Here is a 21,800-nt window from a genome sequence, read left to right on the forward strand (position 1 = left end):
ATGGTTTGGGGAGCCATGTCATCTGCTGGTGTAGGTCCACTGTGTTTTATCAAGACCAAAGTCAGCGCAGCCGTCTACCAGGACATTTTACAGCACTTCATGCTTCCCTCTGCCGACAAGCTTTTTGGAGATGGAAATGTCATTCTCCAGCAGGACTTGGCCCCTGTCCACACTGCCAAAAGGACCAATACCTGGTTTACAAACAACAGTATCACTGTGCTTGATTGGCAGCAAACTCGCCTGACCTTAACCCCATAGAGAATCTATTATAGAGAATCTATGGGGTATTGTCAAGAGGAAGATGAGAGACCCCAGACCCACAATACAGACGAGCTGAAGGCTGCTATCAAAGCAACCTGGGCTTCCATAACACCTCAGCAGTGCCACAGGCTGATCGCCTCCATGCCACATTGCCACATTGATGCAGTAATTGATGCAAATGGAGCCGCGACCAAGTATTGAGGGCATTTACTGAACATACATTTCAGGAGGCCAACATTTCGGATTTACAAACATTTTTCAAGCTGGTGTTATAAAGTATTCTAATTTACTGAGATAATGACTTTTGTGTTTTCATTGGCTGTAATCCATAATCATCAACATTAACAGAAATAAACACATGAAATAGATCATTCTTTTTGTAATGACTCTATATAATATAGGAGTTTCACTTTTTGTATTGAAGAACTGAAATAAATTAACTTTTTGATGATATTCTAATTTATTATTATTTATAGCGCCATTTATTCCATGGAGCTTTACATGTGAAAAAGGGGTATACATAGCAGAAGCACTTACAATAATCTTGAACAAAACGAGTCAGCGAGCCTGTCCACGAGGGCTCACAATCTATAAAATTTAGTGAGAAGCACTTGTATATAATGACCAGTATATGATACAAATGGTATATAATGACCGGTATATAATACAGATGGTATATACGGACCGGTATATAATACAGATGGTATATAATGACCAGCATAGGATACAGATGGTATATAATGACCCTTATATAATGACCAGTATATAATGACCGGTATATAATCACCAGTATATGATACAGATGGTATATAATGACTGGTATATAATGACCCTTATATAATGACCAATATATAATGACCGGTATATGATACAGATGGTATATAATGACCGGTATATGATACAGATGGTATATAATGACCGGTATATGATACAGATGATATATGATACAGATGGTATATAATGACCAGTATATGATACAGATGGTATATAATGACTGGTATATAATACAGATGGTATATACTGACCGGTATATAATACAGAAGGTATATACTGACCGGTATATGATACAGATGGTATATAATGACTGGTAAATAATACAGATGGTATATAATGAGCGGTATATAATACAGATGGTATATAATAACCAGTATAGGATACAAATGGTATATAATAACCAGTATAGGATACAGATGGTATATAATGACCAGTATATGATACAAATGGTATATAATAACCAGTATAGGATGCAGATGGTATATAATGACCAGTATATGATACAAATGGTATATAATAACCAGTATAGGATACAGATGGTATATAATGACCAGTATATGATACAGATGGTATATAATGACCATTATATAATGACCGGTATATGATACAGATGGTATATAATGACCAGTATAGGATACAGATGGTATATAATGACTGGTATATAATGACCCGTATATGATACAGATGGTATATAATGACCCGTATATGATACAGATGGTATGTAATGACCAGTATATAATGATCAGTATATGATACAAATGGTATATAATGACCGGTATATAATACAGATGGTATATACTGACCGGTATATAATACAGATGGTATATAATGACCAGTATATGATACAAATGGTATATAATGACCAGCATAGGATACAGATGGTATATAATGACCCTTATATAATGACCAGTATATAATGACCGGTATATGATACAGATGGTATATAATCACCAGTATATGATACAAATGGTATATAATGACCAGTATAGGATACAGATGGTATATAATGACTGGTATATAATGACCCTTATATAATGACCGGTATATGATACAGATGGTATATAATCACCAGTATATAATGACCGGTATATGATACAGATGGTATATAATGACCGGAGTATAATACAGGTGGTCTATAATGACCAGTGCGGGGTTCAGTGAAGCAGGGAGCTTATAATGCACATAATATGAGTTGACATTGCAGAGAGGAGGTAGATTTGTGGTAGCCGCACCCGTGGTCACATTACTATGGCACAGACCCCCGTGCCTGTCCCTCTGCGGGCAGCTGTGCCTGGTGAAGCCCGCTGGGTAGGTATCTCATACATTATAGATGACTGGGGTCCGCTCCTCCTGCCACCTCTCGGGGTTGTGAGTTTGGGTCCCCTCGGCCCTCCTGTGCCCCCTCTGGCTCCTCGGGGGACCGTGCTGTGTTTAAACATACATTTGCTCATAGATCATTTATTTAAAGGCGCCGGCAGCGAGGAGGAGGAGGAGGAGGTTTGCTTGGCATGAAGAAATATGAGGCCTTTGAAACGTGTTTTCTTCTGCAGAAGTTGGACTGTGGCTCTCCTGTTCTTCTCCCCGCAGGCGAAGCTGCTGTGTAAGCGTCTGAACGCCACTCACCTGACTCCAGAGAGCTGCTTGTCAAGTGATGTCTCCGCGCTGGTGGAGGAAGTGCTCTCGTACAAAGGGAGAGACCAGGTAAGGCCACGGAAAGCCAGGCATTATTTCCAAACACGTCCACGTGAAGGCAGAAAAAGCATCTCTTATATGTACAGTCACCGAATCGTGGAGCGATCGACGGCACGGAAATCAATAAATACCTTTTAGGGGGAATTTAGGTTTTACTAAAAACAAAAAGCCTCTTATGTGTCTGTGACGCTGTTAGAAATTGTAGCTGTAACCTAAATCCTAGAACACGGACACCATCGGGTTATGCAATTGCCCCTTTAGGTAGGTAGCTGGTAGCAGCTGCCATTACAGTGCCCATAGAGATCTTCATCCCACCAGTTGTTACACTCGTTGTTCTGCCTGTGTGTCAGTCCACACTGTGGTTGTAGCATGCTATTCATCTGGTGTAGACAGAGCTGTACGTTCTTCCCTGGGCCCAGAAAATCCACAACAGCACCAAAAAAAACACTGCATATTCAGGAGTGGAAATGCAATGGTGATTTTGCAGAATTCACCTTTTGCATTGCACGGGGTGATATCCACAGTGATATCAGGCCGTGGTCAGACACTCAGGATTTGCTGTGTGGATATCACCCCATGCAATGCATCGTAGTGACAGAATCACTACACGTGTGTGGATTTTCTTGCAGATTTGTCACCAAATCCGCAGCAGAAATTTTTCCGCCTATGGCCTTAATTGACTTCCAGATTCCCCATCTCAAACTGTGTCCACCTTGCTTTACACTGCAGGTTGATTCTATAAGTGCTGCACATCTACTGATAACTTGAAAGGGGTCTCCCACCTACCATGTGTCATTCATGATTTTGGTGTCTTTAGGGCTACCCACCCCTCTATAGTTACACCCATGATGAAAGTTTGTCTCAATATGTAAGAGGGGGCCTGGTGTTGTGCTCCGTGCTAATGGGATATTCCCTGCTCCAGTAGGAGTTCCCCTTTAAACTGCAGGAGTATAAGCTGCTAAAAATGGAAGCACTTCAGAGCGACTCCTCCGCTTGCTGTCAGCGGCACTTCTCGTTCCCATCAGCCGTTCATTGCATCAGTAGATACATCTAGGAAAGGAGAGGAAAAAAAAGAGAAGAAGAAGCAGCGGCGTAATTAGCAGAAATCATTGAAAGCCTCTTTGTTAAGCTGCGGGGGTTTGCTGGAGATCTTCAGAACGGATTAGCGGCAGCGGAGGGTGCCAGCGATTTGTACATATGCAGAGCCCGTTAATCCTTCGATGATCAGCCTCTCGCTTTTCAATTGCGCTTAATGAGAGAACATTTTCTTCGGAGCCGTCGTTAATGATGGCAGAGTCGACGTGCCTTACGTTTTTTTTACCCTTCAGTATTAGGATGAAATTACATGCACTTATAGATAGGAAGCCGCTTCATCTACTGTATAAAGGTATTAGGTGGGGGATTTGGCGCTGCCGCTCCCGCTGTACGCCGCCTCTGCTGTATCTGGCGCTCACAGAAGTATCGCTAAACGACCCGCGGTGATTTGAGGCGCAATAATGGTGTAAATTCCTTGGCTTCAAGTGTTTGGCTTGTATTATGAATTACTAAAGAGTAAGCGTTTGACTTGAGGAATGGCGACGAGCTTATCGGACCCCGCGTTTCCTGCAGATCCACTGATGGTTACATATTTAGGACCCAGACTCTTAAATTCTGAGCCTTCTCAAGCCCTAAATTATCAGACCCCAGGCAAGGACCCTATATTGGGGGCCTGAGATCTCATAATTAAGGTTTTATGATTAAGGGGTCTGGTCTTGGGTCTGATAATTTAGGCATCGGGACTAAGATCGCATCAGACCCCAGACCAGGCCCCTTTTTCAGACACATTTGGAAACCGCCATGTGAACTACGTGGTTAGTATTTTATTTTAAGCTTCCAAAATGTGATTTTAAAGGGTTTTGATCCAGGTTGTGAGTTCCCTTGATTTTTGTAGTAATAGGAAATGTCTAGGTTCTGCCCTGCCGGGACCTTCCTCCTCACATGTGAAAGTCAAGGCAATTAACAGCCAGGTACTAAATTCATCAGAAGTGATCTAAATTAACTAAATTATCAGACCTAGCGCCAGACCCCTAGATTACAGGTTTGAGGACTTCTAATGACAGGGTCTTGGGTCATATCATTTAGGGGTTGAGAATAAGATCTGATCAGTCCCCCTTAATAATAAGACCTCAAACCAGACAACTTGTCAGATGCAAGACCAGACCCACTAAATATTGCCTCCACTGACTAAATCACTAAAATTTTAGAACCCAGAATTATGAGACTCCCCATCCCCTAAATTAGTAGACCCCAGGTGAGATCTTACGTTGTAGGTCTGAGGTCTCATAATTAAGGGGTTTGGTTTAAGGTCTTATTATTAAGGGGGCTGGTCTTGAGTCAGGCAGTTTAAGGGTCTGGTCTAATCCAGACCCCTTAATTTTTCCTTATCAGACCTCCCAAATTTATCAGATCCCATACCTGATCCCTTAAATATCAGACCCCAAACTGACCGCTTAATTATTAGACACCAGACTCTTAAAATAATCAGACCTCCAAACTTGTAATCTATCAGAGCCCAGACCAGAACCCTAAGTTATCAGACGGCCAGCTAACACTAAACCGCATATGCAACCATGCAAATCACCCTGTGCAGATGTCCGCCTATTATGTCCTGGTTTATAATCATTCCTGCTCTTCACATGTAACATTCCCACTGAGCATCACTAAATCTATGCAAGAAAAACTGCAGTGTAAAGCATGGGGGAAAAAAGCAGATCTCAGACTGCTAATGACTCCAGTAGACAATGCAGCTGAGTCAGGGTCACTGAATATAGCGGTACCCTAATGGGGCACCGCTAAAAAGTCAGGTGACCAGGGACCTGAAAATGTGTTGTATAGCACTGATCAACACTTGCACGTTACAACAAACCCTCAGCTGTGTGACCGAGCAGAATGAAAACAAAAATGCATTCACTGACAGCATGCAGAGATCCTAAAAATGGCGAGGAACAATTGGACATGTTTTCACGCGTTACCTACATTGCGGGGGTCACCGACGCTATAGTCACATGACACAAATGTAGATGAGTATGGCGCGGCGCATGGATGTAACCCTTGTAGTGACAGGTGAGGATGACATGACTTGTGAGGCCCCTTCACACCCGCACAGCTCACTTCATCTTCATGGTGATGCCGTGTAGCACGGACCCCCCGGTAGACGCTAGTCTGGTTTGACATGACACATCAAAGGGGCGCACTAGACACCAACCCGGCCCGCGAGCAGCAGGAAATACCTCTGGAAGGAAGAGCACTCAAAGCTGCAGATTTGCTCTCCTGCAGCGAGAGGCTCTGACACATGCCACCCACCGGGACGTGTGACTGGAGCAGAGACCCCCAGCTCTCCTGCCTATCCCCTCTACCCCCGCACCTCCTCTCTGCCAGGGAAAGTGAAGCGGCAGATGCTCTGGTCTGGTGGTCATCACTTATGCACTAATGTACATCTCCTCTTCTTGTAGGAAATCCCTGACACTCTGTGGACCCGGCTCATCCAGGAACGGCTGGCAGAGGTGGACTGCGTCAAGAGGGTGAGTGGTCCAAGCCTGCAGCCGAGCAATGGGCTGATCGTAAAACCTACACGCCGTCCTCTCTCCATGTGTCATGCAGCGGACTACTGTCTTTTGCTCCCTGTTATCAGCCATTTGAGGCTGAATTTTTTTTGGGGGATGCTCTGTTTTCCACTATGCAACGTGTGGGGGAGGGGGGTTGTCAGCAGCAGGTATGCCCAGGATGTGTATAGCAGGCAGCGGCGGGCAGACACCGTTTCACTAGGATAGAAGATGATGGTGAATGCTGGCATATGCTAACTGCAGAGAACAAAGCCACGGCAAGCAAAGCGTTGCTGATCGCCCCGGGCAGGTGGCACACATGAGAGGTCGATCTGCCAACACATCGGCCGCGTTCTCCAGCATGTGCACCCGGATTTACTGCCTCGTCGCTTTCTAGTACAGTATTTCAGGATATACTGGGGGCATGTCAGCTTCCATACCCCCAAGACAACCGGGCCGTAAGATTAGAAACGCCGGCATGTTGTCGCCTTGAGGACCCATATCTGGCACGAGTAATGGGCGCATCATGAGATATGGCGCAAATAACAGGCGCATCATGAGATATGGCGCGAATAACGGGCGCATCATTAGATATGGCGCGAATAACAGGCACATCATGAGATATGGCGCAAATAACAGGCGCATCATGAGATATGGCGCAAATAACAGGCGCATCGTGAGATATGGCGTTAATAACGGGCGCATCATGAGATATGGCGCAAATAACAGGCGCTTCTTGAGATATGGCGTTAATAACGGGCGCATCATGAGATATGGCGCGAATAACGGGCGCATCATGAGATATGGCGCGAATAACGGGCGCATCATGAGATATGGCGCGAATAACGGGCACATCATGAGATATGGCGCGAATAACGGGCGCATCATTAGATATGGCGCGAATAACGGGCACATCATGAGATATGGGACGAATAACGGGCGCATCATGAGATATGGCGCGAATAACAGGCGCATCATGAGATATGGGACGAATAACGGGCGCATCATGAGATATGGCGCGAATAACGGGCGCATCATTAGATGTGCGAATAACGGGTGCATCATGAGATATGGCGCGAATAACAGGCGCATCATGAGATATGGCGCAAATAACAGGCGCATCGTGAGATATGGCGTTAATAACGGGCGCATCATGAGATATGGCGCGAATAGTGGGCGCATCATGAGATATGGCGCGAATAACAGGCGCATCATGAGATATGGCGCGAATAACAGGAGCATCGTGAGATATGGCGTTAATAACGGGCGCATCATGAGATATGGCGCGAATAGCGGGCGCATCATGAGATATGGCGCGAATAGCGGGTGCATCATGAGATATGGCGCAAATAACAGGCGCATCGTGAGATATGGCGTTAATAACGGGCGCATCATGAGATATGGTGCGAATAGCGGGCGCATCATGAGATATGGCGCGAATAACGGGCGCATCATTAGATATGGCGCGAATAAAGGACGCATCATGAGATATGGCGCGAATAACGGGCGAATCATGAGATATGGCGCGAATAAAGGACGCATTATGAGATATGGCGCGAATAACGGGCGCATCATGAGATATGGGACGAATAACTGACGCATCATGAGATATGGCGCGAATAACGGGCGCATCATTAGATATGGCGCGAATAAAGGACGCATCATGAGATATGGTGCGAATAACGGGCGCATCATGAGATATGGCGCGAATAAAGGACGCATCATGAGATATGGTGCGAATAACGGGCGCATCATGAGATATGGCGCGAATAAAGGACGCATCATGAGATATGGCGCGAATAACGGGCGCATCATGAGATATGGCGCGAATAACAGGCGCATCATGAGATATGGCGCGAATAACAGGCGCATCATGAGATATGGCGCGAATAACATTCATCATGAGATATGGCGCGAATAAAGGACGCATCATGAGATATGGCGTGAATAACAGATGCATCATGAGATATGGCGTGAATAACAGGTGCATCATGAGATATGGCGTGAATAACTGCCGCATTATGAGATATGGCGTGAATAACTGCCGCATCATGAGATATGGCGTGAATAACTGCCGCATCATGAGATATGGCGTGAATAACTGCCGCATCATGAGATATGGCGTGAATAACAGGTGCATCATGAGATATGGCGTGAATAACATTCATCATGAGATATGGCGCGAATAACAGGCGCATCATGAGATATGGCGCGAATAACAGGCGCATCATGAGATATGGCGTGAATAACAGGCGCATCATGAGATATGGCGTGAATAACAGGTGCATCATGAGATATGGGACGAATAAAGGATGCATCATGAGATATGGCGCGAATAACATTCATCATGAGATATGGCGCGAATAACAGGTGCATCATGAGATATGGCGCGAATAACATTCATCATGAGATATGGCGCGAATAACAGGTGCATCATGAGATATGGCGCGAATAACATTCATCATGAGATATGGCGCGAATAACAGGCGCATCATGAGATATGGCGCGAATAACAGGTACATCATGAGATATGGCGCGAATAACATTCATCATGAGATATGGCGCGAATAACAGGCGCATCATGAGATATGGCGCGAATAACAGGTGCATCATGAGATATAGCGCGAATAACAGGTGCATCATGAGATATGGCGCGAATAACATTCATCATGAGATATGGCGCGAATAACGGGCGCATCATGAGATATGGCGTGAATAACATTCATCATGAGATATGGCGTGAATAACAGGTGCATCATGAGATATGGCGCGAATAACAGGTGCATCATGAGATATGGCGCGAATAACAGGTGCATCATGAGATATGGTGTGAATAACATTCATCATGAGATATGGCGTGAATAACAGGCGCATCATGAGATATGGCGCGAATAACAGGTGCATCATGAGATATGGCGTGAATAACATTCATCATGAGATATGGCGCGAATAACAGGTGCATCATGAGATATGGCGTGAATAACATTCATCATGAGATATGGCGCGAATAACAGGCGCATCATGAGATATGGCGCGAATAACAGGCGCATCATGAGATATGGCGTGAATAACAGGCGCATCATGAGATATGGCGTGAATAACAGGTGCATCATGAGATATGGGACGAATAACAGGCGCATCATGAGATATGGCGCGAATAACATTCATCATGAGATATGGCGCGAATAACAGGCGCATCATGAGATATGGCGCGAATAACAGGTGCATCATGAGATGGCGCGAATAACATTCATCATGAGATATGGCGCGAATAACAGGTGCATCATGAGATATGGCGTGAATAACATTCATCATGAGATACGGCGCGAATAACAGGTGCATCATGAGATATGGCGCGAATAACATTCATCATGAGATATGGCGCGAATAAAGGACGCATCATGAGATATGGCGTGAATAACAGGTGCATCATGAGATATGGCGTGAATAACAGGTGCATCATGAGATATGGCGTGAATAACTGCCGCATCATGAGATATGGCGTGAATAACTGCCGCATCATGAGATATGGCGTGAATAACTGCCGCATCATGAGATATGGCGTGAATAACATTCATCATGAGATATGGCGCGAATAACAGGTGCATCATGAGATATGGCGTGAATAACAGGCGCATCATGAGATATGGCGCGAATAACAGGCGCATCATGAGATATGGCGTGAATAACAGGCGCATCATGAGATATGGCGTGAATAACAGGTGCATCATGAGATATGGGACGAATAACAGGTGCATCATGAGATATGGCGCGAATAACATTCATCATGAGATATGGCACGAATAACAGGTGCATCATGAGATATGGCGCGAATAACATTCATAATGAGATATGGCGCGAATAACAGGTGCATCATGAGATATGGCGCGAATAACATTCATCATGAGATATGGCGCGAATAACAGGCGCATCATGAGATATGGCGCGAATAACAGGTACATCATGAGATATGGCGTGAATAACAGGTGCATCATGAGATATGGCGCGAATAACAGGCGCATCATGAGATATGGCGTGAATAACAGGTGCATCATGAGATATGGCGTGAATAACAGGTGCATCATGAGATATGGCGCGAATAACATTCATCATGAGATATGGCGTGAATAACAGGCGCATCATGAGATATGGCGCGAATAACAGGTGCATCAGATATGGCGTGAATAACAGGTGCATCATGAGATATGGCGTGAATAACATTCATCATGAGATATGGCGCGAATAACAGGTGCATCATGAGATATGGCGTGAATAACATTCATCATGAGATATGGCACGAATAACAGGCGCATCATGAGATATGGCACGAATAACAGGCGCATCATGAGATATGGCGTGAATAACATTCATCATGAGATATGGCGCGAATAACAGGCGCATCATGAGATATGGCGCGAATAACAGGTGCATCATGAGATATGGCGCGAATAACATTCATCATGAGATATGGCGCGAATAAAGGACGCATCATGAGATATGGCGTGAATAACAGGTGCATCATGAGATATGGCGTGAATAACAGGTGCATCATGAGATATGGCGTGAATAACAGGTGCATCATGAGATATGGCGTGAATAACTGCCGCATCATGAGATATGGCGTGAATAACTGCCGCATCATGAGATATGGCGTGAATAACTGCCGCATCATGAGATATGGCATGAATAACTGCCGCATCATGAGATATGGCGTGAATAACAGGTGCATCATGAGATATGGCGTGAATAACATTCATCATGAGATATGGCGCGAATAACAGGTGCATCATGAGATATGGCGTGAATAACATTCATCATGAGATATGGCGCGAATAACAGGCGCATCATGAGATATGGCGCGAATAACAGGCGCATCATGAGATATGGCGCGAATAACAGGCGCATCATGAGATATGGCGTGAATAACAGGTGCATCATGAGATATGGGACGAATAACAGGTGCATCATGAGATATGGCGCGAATAACATTCATCATGAGATATGGCGCGAATAAGAGGTGCATCATGAGATATGGCGCGAATAACATTCATCATGAGATATGGCGCGAATAACAGGTGCATCATGAGATATGGCGCGAATAACATTCATCATGAGATATGGCGCGAATAACAGGCGCATCATGAGATATGGCGCGAATAACAGGTACATCATGAGATATGGCGTGAATAACAGGTGCATCATGAGATATGGCGCGAATAACATTCATCATGAGATATGGCGCGAATAACAGGCGCATCATGAGATATGGCGCGAATAACAGGTGCATCATGAGATATGGCGCGAATAACATTCATCATGAGATATGGCGCGAATAACATTCATCATGAGATATGGCGCGAATAACAGGTGCATCATGAGATATGGCGCGAATAACATTCATCATGAGATATGGCGCGAATAACAGGCGCATCATGAGATATGGCGCGAATAACAGGTGCATCATGAGATATGGCACGAATAACATTCATCATGAGATATGGCGCGAATAAAGGACGCATCATGAGATATGGCGTGAATAACAGGTGCATCATGAGATATGGCGTGAATAACAGGTGCATCATGAGATATGGCGCGAATAACATTCATAATGAGATATGGCGCGAATAACAGGTGCATCATGAGATATGGCGCGAATAACATTCATCATGAGATATGGCGCGAATAACAGGCGCATCATGAGATATGGCGCGAATAACAGGTACATCATGAGATATGGCGTGAATAACAGGTGCATCATGAGATATGGCGCGAATAACAGGCGCATCATGAGATATGGCGTGAATAACAGGTGCATCATGAGATATGGCGTGAATAACAGGTGCATCATGAGATATGGCGCGAATAACATTCATCATGAGATATGGCGTGAATAACAGGTGCATCATGAGATATGGCGCGAATAACAGGTGCATCATGAGATATGGCGCGAATAACAGGTGCATCATGAGATATGGTGTGAATAACATTCATCATGAGATATGGCGTGAATAACAGGCGCATCATGAGATATGGCGCGAATAACAGGTGCATCAGATATGGCGTGAATAACATTCATCATGAGATATGGCGCGAATAACAGGTGCATCATGAGATATGGCGTGAATAACATTCATCATGAGATATGGCGCGAATAACAGGCGCATCATGAGATATGGCACGAATAACAGGCGCATCATGAGTTATGGCGTGAATAACATTCATCATGAGATATGGCGCGAATAACAGGCGCATCATGAGATATGGCGCGAATAACATTCATCATGAGATATGGCGCGAATAAAGGACGCATCATGAGATATGGCGTGAATAACAGGTGCATCATGAGATATGGCGTGAATAACATTCATCATGAGATATGGCGCGAATAACAGGTGCATCATCAGATATGGCGCGAATAACATTCATCATGAGATATGGCGCGAATAAAGGACGCATCATGAGATATGGCGTGAATAACATTCATCATGAGATATGGCGCGAATAACAGGTGCATCATGAGATATGGCGCGAATAACATTCATCATGAGATATGGCGCGAATAAAGGACGCATCATGAGATATGGCGTGAATAACAGGTGCATCATGAGATATGGCGTGAATAACAGGTGCATCATGAGATATGGCGTGAATAACAGGTGCATCATGAGATATGGCGTGAATAACTGCCGCATCATGAGATATGGCGTGAATAACTGCCGCATCATGAGATATGGCATGAATAACTGCCGCATCATGAGATATGGCATGAATAACTGCCGCATCATGAGATATGGCGTGAATAACAGGTGCATCATGAGATATGGCGTGAATAACATTCATCATGAGATATGGCGCGAATAACAGGTGCATCATGAGATATGGCGTGAATAACATTCATCATGAGATATGGCGCGAATAACAGGCGCATCATGAGATATGGCGCGAATAACAGGCGCATCATGAGATATGGCGCGAATAACAGGCGCATCATGAGATATGGCGTGAATAACAGGTGCATCATGAGATATGGGACGAATAACAGGTGCATCATGAGATATGGCGCGAATAACATTCATCATGAGATATGGCGCGAATAAGAGGTGCATCATGAGATATGGCGCGAATAACATTCATCATGAGATATGGCGCGAATAACAGGTGCATCATGAGATATGGCGCGAATAACATTCATCATGAGATATGGCGCGAATAACAGGCGCATCATGAGATATGGCGCGAATAACAGGTACATCATGAGATATGGCGTGAATAACAGGTGCATCATGAGATATGGCGCGAATAACATTCATCATGAGATATGGCGCGAATAACAGGCGCATCATGAGATATGGCGCGAATAACAGGTGCATCATGAGATATGGCGCGAATAACATTCATCATGAGATATGGCGCGAATAACATTCATCATGAGATATGGCGCGAATAACAGGTGCATCATGAGATATGGCGCGAATAACATTCATCATGAGATATGGCGCGAATAACAGGCGCATCATGAGATATGGCGCGAATAACAGGTGCATCATGAGATATGGCACGAATAACATTCATCATGAGATATGGCGCGAATAAAGGACGCATCATGAGATATGGCGTGAATAACAGGTGCATCATGAGATATGGCGTGAATAACAGGCGCATCATGAGATATGGCGCGAACAACAGGCGCATCATGAGATATGGCGTGAATAACAGGCGCATCATGAGATATGGCGTGAATAACAGGTGCATCATGAGATATGGGACGAATAACAGGTGCATCATGAGATATGGGACGAATAACAGGCGCATCATGAGATATGGCGCGAATAACATTCATCATGAGATATGGCGCGAATAACATTCATCATGAGATATGGCGCGAATAACAGGCGCATCACGAGATATGGCGCGAATAACAGGTACATCATGAGATATGGCGTGAATGACAGGTGCATCATGAGATATGGCGCGAATAACATTCATCATGAGATATGGCGCGAATAACAGGCGCATCATGAGATATGGCGCGAATAACAGGTGCATCATGAGATATGGCGCGAATAACATTCATCATGAGATGTGGCGCGAATAAAGGACGCATCATGAGATATGGCGTGAATAACAGGTGCATCATGAGATATGGCGTGAATAACAGGCGCATCATGAGATATGGCGTGAATAACAGGAGCATCATGAGATATGGCGTGAATAACTGCCGCATCATGAGATATGGGACGAATAACGGGCGCATCATGAGATATGGCGTGAATAACATTCATCATGAGATATGGCGTGAATAACAGGTGCATCATGAGATATGGCGCGAATAACAGGTGCATCATGAGATATGGCGCGAATAACAGGTGCATCATGAGATATGGTGTGAATAACATTCATCATGAGATATGGCGTGAATAACAGGCGCATCATGAGATATGGCGCGAATAACAGGTGCATCATGAGATATGGCGTGAATAACATTCATCATGAGATATGACGCGAATAACAGGCGCATCATGAGATATGGCGCGAATAACAGGCGCATCATGAGATATGGCGTGAATAACAGGCGCATCATGAGATATGGCGTGAATAACAGGTGCATCATGAGATATGGGACGAATAACAGGCGCATCATGAGATATGGCGCGAATAACATTCAACATGAGATATGGCGCGAATAACAGGCGCATCATGAGATATGGCGCGAATAACAGGTGCATCATGAGATATGGCGCGAATAACATTCATCATGAGATATGGCGCGAATAAAGGACGCATCATGAGATATGGCGTGAATAACAGGTGCATCATGAGATATGGCGTGAATAACAGGCGCATCATGAGATATGGCGTGAATAACAGGAGCATCATGAGATATGGCGTGAATAACTGCCGCATCATGAGATATGGGACGAATAACGGGCGCATCATGAGATATGGCGTGAATAACATTCATCATGAGATATGGCGTGAATAACAGGTGCATCATGAGATTTGGCGCGAATAACAGGTGCATCATGAGATATGGCGCGAATAACAGGTGCATCATGAGATATGGTGTGAATAACATTCATCATGAGATATGGCGTGAATAACAGGCGCATCATGAGATATGGCGCGAATAACAGGTGCATCATGAGATATGGCGTGAATAACATTCATCATGAGATATGGCGCGAATAACAGGTGCATCATGAGATATGGCGTGAATAACATTCATCATGAGATATGGCGCGAATAACAGGCGCATCATGAGATATGGCGCGAATAACAGGCGCATCATGAGATATGGCGTGAATAACAGGCGCATCATGAGATATGGCGTGAATAACAGGTGCATCATGAAATATGGGACGAATAACAGGCGCATCATGAGATATGGCGCGAATAACATTCATCATGAGATATGGCGCGAATAACAGGCGCATCATGAGATATGGCGCGAATAACAGGTGCATCATGAGATATGGCGCGAATAACATTCATCATGAGATATGGCGCGAATAAAGGACGCATCATGAGATATGGCGTGAATAACAGGTGCATCATGAGATATGGCGTGAATAACAGGTGCATCATGAGATATGGCGTGAATAACTGCCGCATCATGAGATATGGCGTGAATAACTGCCGCATCATGAGATATGGCGTGAATAACAGGTGCATCATGAGATATGGCGTGAATAACATTCATCATGAGATATGGCGCGAATAACAGGTGCATCATGAGATATGGCGTGAATAACATTCATCATGAGATATGGCGTGAATAACAGGTGCATCATGAGATTTGGCGCGAATAACAGGTGCATCATGAGATATGGCGCGAATAACAGGTGCATCATGAGATATGGCGTGAATAACAGGTGCATCATGAAATATGGGACGAATAACAGGCGCATCATGAGATATGGCGCGAATAACATTCATCATGAGATATGGCGCGAATAACAGGCGCATCATGAGATATGGCGCGAATAACAGGTGCATCATGAGATATGGCGTGAATAACAGGTGCATCATGAGATATGGCGTGAATAACTGCCGCATCATGAGATATGGCGTGAATAACTGCCGCATCATGAGATATGGCGTGAATAACAGGTGCATCATGAGATATGGCGTGAATAACATTCATCATGAGATATGGCGCGAATAACAGGTGCATCATGAGATATGGCGTGAATAACATTCATCATGAGATATGGCGCGAATAACAGGCGCATCATGAGATATGGCGCGAATAACAGGCGCATCATGAGATATGGCGTGAATAACAGGCGCATCATGAGATATGGCGTGAATAACAGGTGCATCATGAGATATGGGACGAATAACAGGTGCATCATGAAATATGGCGCGAATAACATTCATCATGAGATATGGCGCGAATAACAGGTGCATCATGAGATATGGCGCGAATAACATTCATCATGAGATATGGCGCGAATAACAGGTGCATCATGAGATATGGCGCGAATAACATTCATCATGAGATATGGCGCGAATAACAGGCGCATCATGAGATATGGCGCGAATAACAGGTACATCATGAGATATGGCGTGAATAACAGGTGCATCATGAGATATGGCGCGAATAACATTCATCATGAGATATGGCGCGAATAACAGGCGCATCATGAGATATGGGACGAATAACATTCATCATGAGATATGGCGCGAATAACATTCATCATGAGATATGGCGCGAATAACAGGTGCATCATGAGATATGGCGCTAATAACATTCATCATGAGATATGGCGCGAATAACAAGCGCATCATGAGATATGGCGCGAATAACAGGTGCATCATGAGATATGGCACGAATAACATTCATCATGAGATATGACGCGAATAAAGGACGCATCATGAGATATGGCGTGAATAATAGGTGCATCATGAGATATGGCGTGAATAACATTCATCATGAGATATGGCGCGAATAACATTCATCATGAGATATGGCGTGAATAACAGGTGCATCATGAGATATGGCGTGAATAACAGGCGCATCATGAGATATGGCGCGAACAACAGGCGCATCATGAGATATGGCGTGAATAACAGGCGCATCATGAGATATGGCGTGAATAACAGGTGCATCATGAGATATGGGACGAATAACAGGTGCATCATGAGATATGGGACGAATAACAGGCGCATCATGAGATATGGCGCGAAAAACATTCATCATGAGATATGGCGCGAATACCATTCATCATGAGATATGGCGCGAATAACAGGCGCATCATGAGATATGGCGCGAATAACAGGTACATCATGAGATATGGCGTGAATGACAGGTGCATCATGAGATATGACGCGAATAACATTCATCATGAGATATGGCGCGAATAACAGGCGCATCATGAGATATGGCGCGAATAACAGGTGCATCATGAGATATGGCGTGAATAACAGGTGCATCATGAGATATGGCGCGAATAACATTCATCGTGAGATATGGCGCGAATAACATTCATCATGAGATATGGCGCGAATAACAGGTACATCATGAGATATGGCGTGAATAACAGGTGCATCATGAGATATGGCGCGAATAACATTCATCATGAGATATGGCGCGAATAACAGGCGCATCATGAGATATGGCGCGAATAACAGGTGCATCATGAGATATGGAGTGAATAACAGGTGCATCATGAGATATGGCGCGAATAACATTCATCGTGAGATATGGCGCGAATAGCATTAATCATGAGATATGGCGCGAATAACAGGCCCATCATGAGATATGGCGCGAATAACAGGTGCATCATGAGATATGGCGCGAATAACATTCATCATGAGATATGGCGCGAATAAAGGACGCATCATGAGATATGGCGTGAATAACAGGTGCATCATGAGATATGGCGTGAATAACAGGCGCATCATGAGATATGGCGTGAATAACAGGTGCATCATGAGATATGGCGTGAATAACTGCCGCATCATGAGATATGGGACGAATAACGGGCGCATCATGAGATATGGCGTGAATAACGGGTGCATCATGAGATATGGCGCGAATAACAGGCGCATCATGAGATATGGCGCGAATAACATTCATCATGAGATATGGCGCGAATAAAGGACGCATCATGAGATATGGCGTGAATAACAGGTGCATCATGAGATATGGCGTGAATAACAGGCGCATCATGAGATATGGCGCAAATAACAGGCGCATCATGAGATATGGCGTGAATAACAGGCGCATCATGAGATATGGCGCGAATAACAGGCGCATCATGAGATATGGCGCGAATAACAGGCGCATCATGAGATATGGCGCGAATAACAGGTGCATCATGAGATATGGTGTGAATAACGGGTGCATCATAAGATATGGCGCGAATAACATTCATCATGAGATATGGCGCGAATAAAGGACGCATCATGAGATATGGCGTGAATAACAGGCGCATCATGAGATATGGCGTGAATAACAGGTGCATCATGAGATATGGCGTGAATAACATTCATCATGAGATATGGCGCGAATAACAGGTGCATCATGAGATATGGCGCGAATAACATTCATCATGAGATATGGCGCGAATAACAGGCGCATCATGAGATATGGCGCGAATAACAGGTACATCATGAAATATGGCGTGAATAACAGGTGCATCATAAGATATGGCGCGAATAACATTCATCATGAGATATGGCGCGAATAACAGGCGCATCATGAGATATGGCGCGAATAACAGGTGCATCATGAGATATGGAGTGAATAACAGGTGCATCATGAGATATGGCGCGAATAACATTCATCATGAGATATGGCGCGAATAACATTAATCATGAGATATGGCGCGAATAACAGGCGCATCATGAGATATGGCGCGAGTAACATTCATCATGAGATATGGCGTGAATAAAGGACGCATCATGAGATATGGCGTGAATAACAGGTGCATCATGAGATATGGCGTGAATAACAGGCGCATCATGAGATATGGCGTGAATAACAGGTGCATCATGAGATATGGCGTGAATAACTGCCGCATCATGAGATATGGGACGAATAACGGGCGCATCATGAGATATGGCGTGAATAACGGATGCATCATGAGATATGGCGCGAATAACAGGCGCATCATGAGATATGGCGCGAATAACATTCATCATGAGATATGGCGCGAATAAAGGACGCATCATGAGATATGGCGTGAATAACAGGTGCATCATGAGATATGGCGTGAATAACAGGCGCATCATGAGATATGGCGCGAATAACAGGCGCATCATGAGATATGGCGCGAATAACAGGTGCATCATGAGATATGGCGCGAATAACAGGTGCATCATGAGATATGGCGCGAATAACAGGTGCATCATGAGATATGGTGTGAATAACGGGTGCATCATAAGATATGGCGCGAATAACATTCATCATGAGATATGGCGCGAATAAAGGACGCATCATGAGATATGGCGTGAATAACAGGCGCATCATGAGATATGGCCTGAATAACAGGTGCATCATGAGATATGGCGTGAATAACTGCCGCATCATGAGATATGGCGTGAATAACATTCATCATGAGATATGGTGCGAATAACTGCCGCATCATGAGATATGGCGTGAATAACAGGTGCATCATGAGATATGGCGTGAATAACTGCCGCATCATGAGATATGGCGTGAATAACAGGCGCATCATGAGATATGGCGTGAATAACATTCATCATGAGATATGGCGTGAATAACATTCATCCTGAGATATGGCGCGAATAAAGGACGCGTCATGAGATATGGCGTGAATAACTGGCGCATCATGAGATATGGCGTGAATAACGGGTGCATCATAAGATATGGCATGAATAACGGGCGCATCATGGTTTGTGGCTTTAACATTTTTCATTACGAGCTGTAAGGGCCGCTCAGAGCCTGACGGGTGCAGAGCCTTCCCAGGCGTGGGTGCAGAGCCTTCCCAGGCGTGGGTTCAGCTGCTCACAGGCCCGCCAAGCTTTCCTGCTATGTTTCTAGCAGGTTCCAACACTGAACAACACTAATCCTTAGTGCAGGGTTTTTAAAGGACCTGTGGCAAGAGCCACTGGAAAACCCGGGTTGGAGGGAGGAGGCCGCCCCACTGCCTCCTGTGACCTCCTCCAAGAAATGAAGGCCCTGCCGGGTTTTACTAATCTGCCTTAGCCAGATAGTCTGACCAGGTCAATGCTCACCTTCATTCCTGCATTGCAGCCGCAGGTGAGTTTGTGACTGCAATGCACTCCAATGGATTTAATAGGTCTCTGTACACATTCTGGGGGATATATAACGTCCCTATACGATCCCGGTCACTGTCTCACATATCCCCCACCTCTGTTCAAACTTGTGGGGTTGAACATTTGCCACCATACAGGGTGCCCGGGACAGGGCATCCGCGTTTCCCTGCGACTTCCCAGGGCGATGTTCTACAGAGAAACTGAAATTTTGCAGTGACAGGAACCACCTGGTGACTCGCGCATCCCTCTCCTTGGCATTTCTCATCCATATCAAGGGTGAGTGGTCCGTCACCAAGCGGAACTGACGCCCTAGTAAATAATAACGTAGCGATTCCAAGGACCACTTAATAGCCAAACACTCTTTCTCTACCACGCTATAGTTTTTCTCTGCCGGGACAAGTTTTCTACTCAAGTAGGTGATCGGGTGCTCTTCATCATTCACTTTTTGTGACAATACTGCCCCTAGGCCTACCTCAGAGGCATCTGTCTGTACAATGAAGGTTTCCTTGAAGTTAGGGCTGATGAGGACCGTCTGTCCACACAGGGCCAACTTCATGGACTGAAAGACTTCTTCTGCCTGAGGGTTCCACCGAACCATTACCGATTTTTTTTTTCTTTCAAGAGATCGGTCAGGGCCGCCGTTCTCCCAGCAAAATTAGGTATAAGCCGGCGGTAATACCCAAGGATACCGAGGAACGCCCTCACCTGCTTTGTACTTGACGGTTTAGGCCAGTTTTTTTATGGCCTCAACTTTATTGATTTGGAGCTTGATAACTCCTCGGCCAATCACATACCCCAAATATCGGGATTCCTCTAGCCCCATCGCACACTTTTTTGGGTTTGCCGTTAACCCCGCGGCTCTGAGAGAATCCAGCACTGCTTGTACCTAGGATAGATGCGTATGCCAGTCGGTGCTAAAGATGATAATATCATCTAGATACGCAGACGCGTACTCCTGATGAGGCTTGAGCACTATGTTCATCAACCTCTGGAATGTAGCCGGGGCCCCATGTAACCCAAAAGGTAAGACCACATAGTGATATAGACCCTCCGGAGTGATGAAGGCGGTCTTTTCCTTCGCCGATTTCGTGAGAGGTACCTGCCAGTAACCCTTGGTGAGATCGAGCGTGATAAAGTACTGGGCCTGCCCCAGTCTCTCAATCAGCTCATCCACCCTGGGCATTGGATAAAGGTCAAACTTCGACACGTCATTTAATTTCCGGAAATCGTTACAGAAGCGTAACG

At 44.9% G+C, this 21,800-nt stretch overlaps 1 protein-coding gene across 2 annotated transcripts in view; it reads left to right on the forward strand.

The window, feature by feature from the left end:
* The window catches only part of AK8 (adenylate kinase 8), a 220,771-nt gene that overhangs the window by 16,765 nt on the left and 182,206 nt on the right, over window positions 1–21,800 (forward strand). The window contains exons 4-5 of one of the 2 annotated variants that reach the window (XM_073637850.1): window positions 2,623–2,736; window positions 6,219–6,287. In XM_073637850.1, coding sequence (XP_073493951.1) covers window positions 2,623–2,736; window positions 6,219–6,287 — 183 coding nt within the window. Of the gene's footprint in view, window positions 1–2,622; window positions 2,737–5,765; window positions 5,830–6,218; window positions 6,288–21,800 lie in introns of those variants that run through there. The other variant, XM_073637851.1, reaches the window with a different exon arrangement.

Source organism: Phyllobates terribilis, unplaced genomic scaffold (genome assembly GCF_046119375.1).
Source record: "Phyllobates terribilis strain yellow unplaced genomic scaffold, ASM4611937v1 Scaffold_7__3_contigs__length_470593459, whole genome shotgun sequence".
In the NCBI taxonomy this organism is placed as follows: Eukaryota; Metazoa; Chordata; class Amphibia; order Anura; family Dendrobatidae; genus Phyllobates; species Phyllobates terribilis.